This window comes from Notechis scutatus, chromosome 3, assembly GCF_049901735.1.
Source record: "Notechis scutatus isolate UNSWTSFEM ecotype Mainland chromosome 3, rNotScu1.2, whole genome shotgun sequence".
Taxonomy (NCBI): Eukaryota; Metazoa; Chordata; class Lepidosauria; order Squamata; family Elapidae; genus Notechis; species Notechis scutatus.
This window is the reverse complement of record NC_142011.1, coordinates 2106861-2116330: the sequence shown is the minus strand read 5'-3', so window position 1 is coordinate 2116330 and position 9470 is coordinate 2106861. Positions and strand designations below refer to the sequence as shown.

General features: G+C 42.8%; 1 protein-coding gene across 2 annotated transcripts in view; it reads left to right on the top strand.

Annotated features, from left to right (window-relative positions):
• Positions 1-2217: 2217 nt before the first annotated feature.
• Positions 2218-9470, top strand: part of LOC113428910 (BPI fold-containing family B member 6-like) — a 26189-nt gene continuing 18936 nt past the window's right edge. The window contains exons 1-3 of one of the 2 annotated variants that reach the window (XM_087959128.1): positions 2218-2338; positions 5201-5332; positions 6850-6940. In XM_087959128.1, the coding sequence (XP_087815254.1) occupies positions 5206-5332; positions 6850-6940 (218 nt within the window). In that variant the 5' untranslated portion in view covers positions 2218-2338; positions 5201-5205. Of the gene's footprint in view, positions 2339-5177; positions 5333-6849; positions 6941-9470 lie in introns of both variants that reach the window. The other variant, XM_087959127.1, reaches the window with a different exon arrangement.

Here is a 9470-nt window from a genome sequence, read left to right as displayed (position 1 = left end):
GGTGCATTTAGTGACTGGAGTTACAATGGCCCTGGAAAAACTCACCTCGGACCATTTTTCCCCCCACACTTATGACGTTGCAGCATCCCCTATGGTCATGTGATACCAACATTCAAAGGCTTGGCAACTGGCATGGGGTTACGACGGCTGCTATGTACCGAGGTCACGTGTGTGGGTGGGCTTCCCAAAATTTTTTTGCAACCGGTTCTCTGCCCGGTTGCTGGGTGGGCGGGGCCATGGTGGGCGTGGCCTAGTCGGCATCCTGCGCCATGGCAGTGATGGTGGTGGGGTGTTTTCTCCCTCTGTGAGCTCTGGAGTCTCCAGCAACAGAGGTGGGTATTCAGCCGATTCAGACCAGTTCTGGAGAACTGGTAGCAGAAAATTTGGGTAGTTCGGAGAACCAGCCAATCCCACCTCTGACTGGCCTCCATCCCTTCTCTGCCTCCCATTGAGTCCCAGCTCATGGGCTGGGTCTCCTTTGGTTGCCCTGCACAGGAGAACGGAGCTGGAAAGCAGGTCAGTGGGGTGGGGAGGAAATGGGGATACCGCAGTAACCTTCCCCCTTTCCTCCCAAGTTGACCCTTGTTCCTTAACTGTTCCCTTCTCCCGGCAGCTCTGCACATGCGCACACTGGGAACAGGCTCCAGCTTTTCTTCTTCCCCACTGAACTCCAACTCCGAAGGCAGCTGATAACAGTTTGACTGGCCCCACCCCCATTTCTTCTCTGCCTCCCATTGAGTCCCAGCTGATCGGCAGGGTCTCCTTTGGTTGCCCTACACAGGAGAACGGAGCTGGAAAGCAGGTTAGTGGGGTGGGGGGGAAGGGAGATATCACAGTAACCTTCCCCCTTTCCTCCCAAGTTGACCCTTGTTCCTTAACAGTTCCCTTCTCCCGGCAGCTCTGCACACGCGCACACTGGGAACAGGCTCCAGCTTTTCTTCTGCCCCACTGAACTCCAACTCCGAAGGCAGCTGATGACAGTTTGACTGGCCCCGCCAACCTCACCTCTTCTCTGCTTCCCATGGAGTCTCAGCTGATCGGCGGGGTCTCCTTTGGTTGCCCTGCACAGGAGAACGGAGCTGGAAAGCAGGTTAGTGGGGTGGGCAGGGAAGGGGGATTTTGCAGTAACCTTCCCCTGCCACGCCCACCAAGCCATACCCACCAAGCCACACCATGCCCATCAAGCCACGCCCACAGAACTGGTAGTAAAAATTTTTGAATCCCACCACTGTCCTGGAGGCCAATTTTTCTCCCTCCCGAGCCTCCGCACAAACTTACCTGGGATCCAAAATGGGCTGTGTGGAGACTCCTGGGAGGGGAGGGGCAGGGTGGGCGGGGCCAGCCAGCCATTGCAACTACCGGTTTGCTGAACCGGATGTACAATTAACTCCCTGAATTCTGGGAGTTGAGGTCCACACCTGTACCAAGGTTGCCAACATTGAAGATATGTGGACTTCACCTTGAAAGCACCTTGAAGATATGTGGACTTCACCTTGAAGGCACCTTGAAGATATGTGGACTTCACCTTGAAGGCACCTTGAAGATATGTGGACTTCACCTTGAAGGCACCTTGAAGATATGTGGACTTCACCTTGAAGGCACCTTGAAGATATGTGGACTTCACCTTGAAAGCACCTTGAAGATATGTGGACTTCACCTTGAAGGCACCTTGAAGATATGTGGACTTCACCTTGAAGGCACCTTGAAGATATGTGGACTTCACCTTGAAGGCACCTTGAAGATATGTGGACTTCACCTTGAAGGCACCTTGAAGATATGTGGACTTCACCTTGAAGGCACCTTGAAGATATGTGGACTTCAACTCCCAGAATTCTGGGAGTTGAGGTCCACACCTGTTCAAAGTGCCAAGGTTGCCAACATTGAAGATATGTGGACTTCACCTTGAAGGCACCTTGAAGATATGTGGACTTCACCTTGAAGGCACCTTGAAGATATGTGGACTTCAACTCCCATAATTCTGGGGGTTGGTCTCCCAGATTGGTGCCAAGATTGCCAACAATGTTGAATAGCCCACTTCTCCTCCTTTTCTCTCTCATTCTGGGTGGGCAGCCAACTTTCTCGGAGCCAAGATATTGGTTCAATAGATCTTTGGAAGAGTCACATGAATCTGGCACTGAAGAGTGTCTCTAAGTTTCAAGATGTCTGTGAAAAATATTTATCTTGGAAAATCTCCTTGTGAGTTTGTATCGCATCTCCATGGTTATCAAAGCCCTGAATTGGTTCTTTCATTCACAAGCAACTATATAACTGGCAGCCCAAGAGAAGATTAGGGAGGACAGATCTGAGCACCCTGAGGAAGCTCCATCCATCCAGACATGTAAGTCAACTGTGTGATGGTCCAAAGGTACCCCAGATGGTGGAAGAGGCCCCTTCTAAGAAAGTTGATGGATATGTAAGATTGGGGTTGAGTCTCCCATCCAGCCATTCCTGCATTTTTAGCTCCAGAGTCTGGAGTGCAACTCTGAAGAGTTCCAGCAGGTTTAGAAAGGGCCACCCATGTCTTCTTCTGCAGAGTTGTATATTGAGGTTCTCACTCTCAGTTTCTTCCAGTTGCCTTTCTTATGGACAGTCATCAGATACTTCTGGGCTCTGTCACTTGAGTTGGAGTGCCCATCAGATCTTTGACTCTGTCCTTCTTCTACAAGATGAGAGGGTCAATGTGGGCAGAAGACCAGAGACTGGGTGTTATAAGGGGAACCCATGTTCTCCAGGGCTACAGCAGCTCAGTGTCTGCCATTTTGAGCCTTTGAGCCTCCGCCATCATGGGAAATGCTTAGAATAAAACACAACCAGGGCTCTTCCTTCTCACTCTCTCCAAAAGCAAAAAGTGAGGAGATTTTTTTTATTTGAGGACATCCTTAGTTTGAGACTAAATGGCCTTCCGTTCCCCTCTGCTCTGATCCCCTGAATCTAAATATTGCTGTTCTTATTCCCCTTTTTCTTTTTTTTATAAATAAATTTTATTAATTTTACAATTAAAACAAACCAACAACACATACACAAATGAAAGAAAAGAAAAGAAAGAAGGAGAAGAAAATAGAAAGAAAAAATAGAAAGCAATTAAAAACATTCTCATCTTCAACAGTTTGTAAGATCTCTCTTTTTTTTAACCCTTAATTTATGCCATATACACACACCTAATCTTTACATATATCTATATATCACTGCTATGGGTTTATCCTATCCTCTTTTGCCTTATAGTGTAAAATCTATCTTTGGTCTATCCATTTGTACCAGCAGTTCCAGCTATTGTAGTATATTGAGGTGTCTTTATTTTTTAGTGCCAGAGTTAGTTTGTCCATTTCTGCACAACTTGAAATTTTTTGAATGATCATTTCCTCTGATGGAACCTGAGGCTGCTTCCAACATTGGGCAAAGGCTAATCTGGACACTGTCAAAATGTGTATTATTATGTATTTCGCTTTTTTTGATATTTGTTTGTCAAAGATCCCTAACTCTGGTTTGTATTCGATCTGCTCTTTTGTCATTTCTTCCAGCCAATTTCTAATTTTCTGCCAATATTTTTGAGCTTCTGTACAGGACCACCACATATGGAAAAATGTTCCCTCTTTTTTTTTTTGCATTTCCAGCAATTCGGACTCATATTGGGGTGCATCTTCGCTAATCTTGAAGGAGGAAGGTGCCATCTATAAAACATTTTATAGGCATTTTCTTTGTATGCTACCGATTTTGTGATCTTATTGTTTCTACCCCAGACCTTTTCCCATTCTGTTAAGGTGATGCTATGTCCTACATTCCTACTCCAGGCAATCATGTTCCCTTTTATAATTTCTTCTAATTCGACTTCTAATAAATAATTATAAAATTTTGTTATATTTTTTTTTGCCTGGTCCTAATAAAATTTTATCTAATTGCTGGAGTTTATTGTTGATTCCGAATTCTTTCTTGTCCTGTTTGTATCTACTTTGAATTTGAAGGTATGCCCACTGATTAATTTTTAGTCCCCGCTCTTGAAGTTCTTGCCGCGATTTCAATTTTCCTTGTGTATCCAATAGGTCCTTATATTTAATCATTTTAGTGATATCCAGATTATTTGGGTGGATCATCGCCTCCATTGTTGAAATCCAGATTGGTACTTTTATATAGTGTTTTTTCCGTATTTTCTTCCAATTAGTTAATAATGAGTCTCTGATTAGATGTCTGTGGAAATATTTTTGACTAGTTTTCCCTACATCCCATAAAAAAGCGTGCCACCCCCTCTGCAAATCATGGCCTTCTAAAAATAATATTCTCTTGTTAGTTAAATTCACCCATTTCTTCAACCATACTAAAGAGGCAGCAATATAATACAACTCCCAATTTGGAAGTGCCAGCCCTCCCCTGCTCTTCATATCCTGAATTGCCTTTAAATTTATTCTAGGTTTTTTTTCCTTGCCAAATAAATTTAACAGTTATTTTGTTGAGTTCTTCAAAAAAAAATTGTGTACTTTAATTGGGATCGTCTGAAATAGATATAGAAATTTCAGAAGAATATTCATTTTAATGGCGGTGATCCTGCCTAATAATGAAAGTTGCAGCTTGCCCCATGTTTCTAAATCCTTCTTTACCTGTTGCATCAATTTATCATAGTTATTTTCCTTAAGTGTCTTACAATGTGCTGTCAACCATATTCCTAAGTATTTAACTTTCTTTATCACTTGTATTCCCATAACTTCTAGTTCTATTTTCTGTTTTTCTGTTAAATTTTTAGTCATTAATTTTGCTTTCTTCCTATTAATTTTGAGTCCTGCTACTGCTCCAAATCGTTCTAATTCATTCATCAATTTTTGTCCTCTTTCTATTGGTTCCTCAATGAAAAAAATCATATCGTCCGCAAACGCTTGCAACTTATATTCTTCTTTCTTAACCTTTAATCCTTTTATGTCTGGGTTCTGTCTAATTCGCATTAGTAATGCTTCTAATGATAATATATGAAGAGCAGAGGTGAGAGTGGGCAGCCCTGTCTGACTCCTTTTTCTATTTTTATTGGGCGGGTATATTTCCCCGTTTATTATAATATTAGCCTGTTGTGTATCATAAATGGTTGTTATAATATTTTCAAATTTGGTGCCTAAATTCATATTATAAATTTTTTGGATTATTCCACTTTTTCATAGCCAAGGATTCGTTTCTGACTCTCTCTCTCTCTCTCCCAGCCTGTTGTTTAGAAGGATCTCAGCCACCATGGATGTAACTCTCAGGAGACCCTGGATTGGGTTGCTGGTCTTCTTCTGTGTTCAGATGGTCCGTTCTGAAACAGGGGAGACGTATGGACCTCAGCTGAAAATGGACCCCGAAGCAATCACACGCAGTAAGTAAGACAGCAAACTTTTCTGGCACCAAACTTGCAATAGGTTGGCCTAAGGTGGAGTTGACTGGATTATTCAGGGAGGTGGATCTCCTGCAACCATACAGGCAGTTAAACCTCAGGCATGGGCTGCAGGAAATGTTTTGTGACATTTTGTTTGACGTAATCAATGGCTTTATTAAAATATTTGCCATCAAATGTGGGCTAAAATTTGCCAAATTTTAATCCCACAAAAGTTATAGGTCCCAGACTTTGGACACATTTTCTAAGTTAGCTCATTTGGGGTACCTTTTTTTTTAAAAAAAACAACCCTGTGGTAAATTATTTTGTCTAGTGAAAGGTTACACAAAGACAAACAGAAGCAGTTTAGTAGTATATAGGTGCAGATAGAAGAATCTTCCTTCCTTCCTTCCTTCCTTCCTTCCTTCCTTCCTTCCTTCCTTCCTTCCTTCCTTCCTTCCTTCCTTCCTTCCTTCCTTCCTTCCTTCCTTCCTTCCTTCCTTCCTTCCTTCCTTCCTTCCTTCCTTCTCCTCATTCTTATTCTCTTCTAATTCCCTTCCTTCTATTCTTCCTTCCTTCTTCTCATTCCCTTCTAACTTCCTCCCTCCCTCCTCTTCCTTCTCTTCTGATTCCCTTCTAATTTCCCTCCCTCCTTCCTTCCTTCTTCTCATTCCCTTCTCATTCCCTTCCTTCCTTCCATCCTTCCTTTCTTCCTTCTTCTTATTCCCTTCTAACTTCTTTCCTTCCTTCCTCCCCTCCCCCTCCCTCCCTTCTCTTCCTTCTCTTCTCATTCCCTTCTCATTCCCTTTCTTCCTTTCTTCTTCTCGTTCCCTTCTAATTTCCTTCCTTCCTTCCTTCCTTCCTTCCTTCCTTCCTTCCTTCCTTCCTTCCTTCCTTCCTTCCTTCCTTCCTTCCTTCCTTCCTTCTCCTTATTCCCTCCTTATTCCCTTCTCATTCCCTTCTCATTCCCTTCCTTCATTCCTTCCTTCTTTCCCTCCCTCCCATCCATCCATCCATCCATCCAGTTTCTTGAACATGCAATCTTGTTCATTTTGCAGTTTTATTGTATCATAAATTTATTTACATCTCTGGTGTTTTTTTTCTTTTGTCCCCCCAAGTAGAAGATAGCAATGGCTGTAGCAACAGCATTTAGACTTATATATAACTCCACAGTGCTTTAGAGCCCTCTAAGCAGTTTACAGAGTCAGCTACTTGCTCCCAACTATCTGGGTCCTCATTTTACTGACCTTGGAAGGACAGAAGGCTGAGTCAATCTTGAGCTGGTCGGAATTGAACTGCTGGCAGATGGCAGAATTAACCTGCAATGCCGCATTCTAACCACTCTGCCACTGGAGCTCTAAATAGTAGTCGTTGCATTCAGCGGTGGTGGTGATGGAAACAGTATCCGGGAGCTGTAATGGGAGGTGGGGTTCTGCCCTTCTAGTGCTGGGGTGAGCCTCCTCATGGTCCAAAGTCTCATGGGTTGGGTTGGGCATCGGTTCTTTGTGTCTGTGTTTCAGTCCTCCAGGTAGCCATGACAGACAAGAAGATTTTGGATGGAATGGCAAAAATGGCAGCAAAGAAAAACAAGGCACTCAAAGGCATCAAAGCGTGAGTTGATTCATTTGCTCTGTGGTAGCAAGGGATGAGTCTGGATTTTGACCCCAGGATCTAGAGATCTTGGGGTGCAAACCCCCAATTTTCCAGCCAATAGTTGAAGACCCAACAGATCTGGTTTGGTTCTGCAACCCAACAGGACAGACACAGACTCCAGAGAGTAATTAGGACTGCAGAAAAAACAATGGCTACCCACCTGCCTTCCATGGAGGACCTGTATACTGCACGAGTCAAAAAGAGGGCTGTGAAAATATCTACAGACCCCTCACATCCCAGACATAAACTGTTTCAACTCCTACCCTCAAAACGACGCTATAGAGCCCTGCACACCAGAACAACTAGACACAAGGACAGTTTTTCCCCCGAATGCCATCACTCTGCTAAACAAATAATCCCCTTGACACTGTCCAACTAGTTACAATGTCTGCACGACTATTACTATTCATCTTCTCATCCCTCCTTATCACCCACCCCCTTCCACTTGGGACTATAACCTTGTTGCTTGTATTCCAATGATTTATACTGACTGTTTCCTAGTATGATTTGATTGCTTATTTGTATCCTATGACTATCATTAAGTGTTGGATCTGATGATTCTTGACTCTTGACGAATGTCTCTTTTCTTTTATGTACACTGAAAGCATTTGCACCAAAGACAAATTCCTTGTGTGTCCAACCACACTTGGCCAATAAAATAATTCTATTCTATTCTATTCTATTCTATTCTATTCTATTCTATTCTGTTCTGTTCTGTTCTGTTCTGTTCTGTTCTGTTCTGTTCTGTTCTATTCTATTCTATTCTATTCTATTCTATTCTATTCTATTCTATTCCATTCCATTCCATTTCATATTTTCTATTCTATTCTATTCTATTCTATTCTATTCTATTCTATTCCTATTCCTATTTCCTATTCCTATTTCTATTCCTATTTCTATTTCTATTCTATTCTATTCTCTATCCCGTTCCATCCCATCCCATCCCATTCTATTTAAATTCTATTCCTATATCCTTCTATTCTATTCTATTGTACCCTATGACTGTTATTAAGTGTTGTACCTGATGATTGTTGACTCTTGAAGAATGTCTCTTTTCTTTTATGTACACTGAGAGCATTTGCACCAAAGACAAATTCCTTGTGTGTCCAATCACACTTGGCCAATAAAGAATTCTATTCTATTCTATCTGGATGGAGGGCAAGACCTCAGGTCCTAGACAGAATGCCCGTCTATAGCAGCAAAATTAGTGAAGAACGGGAAGGTTTAATCTTGGATTTAATCTTGTCAAGACAGCCATTTGTTGGGATGGTCTGAGGTCTCCTGCCTTGGACAGGAGGTTGGATTAGAAGACCTCCAAAGTCCTTTCCATCTTGCTGTCAGGATTCCAGCAATTGCTCTAATTAAATCATGATTCTTGAGCCAAACTTCAAAAAACTCATTAGAGGCAACATACTGGCCCTGCCCTGAATGAAGCCAACTCTGGCCTACCTCATTTATAGTCCCCTGGGACCCTGTTTCTCCCCTCCCTCCCCGCTGGGTGTCTCATCAACCAGGTTCTCCCATTGAGCCCATTCACGGGCTGGGTGTCATCAATCACGTTCTCCAATGAACTATATTCGTGGGCAAAAGCTCCGGTAGTTTAGTTACAATCCTTTAAAGATAAGAGTGGGAATGTACTTTTGCTTTCAAACTGCTGCACTGCTCTTCCAGTTTTCCTCCACCCCACTTTTTATGGCAACTACTAAAACAGGCAGAGGAATGTTTTCTGAGTTGACATTCGGCTCCTCTCACTTCTTGAAGGTGACCTGTATTAAGCAAAAACAAATTGAGTGCAGATATAGAATTTAGGGTTGCTATAAGGTGATCAGCCTGGATGTTCCTACTCTACCCAAGATGCCTCTGATAATGGGTAGCCCTTCCACTTGATTTGCTGTCAGGATTCCAGCAATTGCTGTAATGAAATCATGATTCTCGAGCCAAACTTCAAAAAACTTGAAAGGATTTAATTGAGGCGACGCCCTGCCCTGTATGAAGCCAACTCTGGCCTACGTTATTTCCGGTCCCCTGGGACCCTGTTTTCCCCCTCCCCCCTGGGTGTGTCATAAATCAGATTCTCCAATTGAGCATGTGCACAGGCTGGGTGTCATCATTCACGTTCTCCAATTCAATATATTCCCGGGCAAAAGCTCTGGTGTTTCAGTTACAATCTTTTAAAGATAAAGAGTTGGAATGTACTTTCACTTCCAAACTGCTGCCCTGCTCTTCCAGATTTCTTTCCTCCCTCCCTTTTTTTTTTAAAAATAGCAACTACTAAAACAGGCATAGGAATGCTTTATGAGTTGACATTAGAAAATTAGCGATGGGAGCATGATTGAAGCATAGCTCAGAGAAGCCAAAAAGAGATTTCATTGGGTTGGTGGTCTTCCTGAGAACTTGTCCAAAGCTCTGAGTACTTAGTACTAATCCTTGCACACAAGTACGGTGTACAAGTACTATACACAAGTCTATCATCTTCCCTGAGAAACTG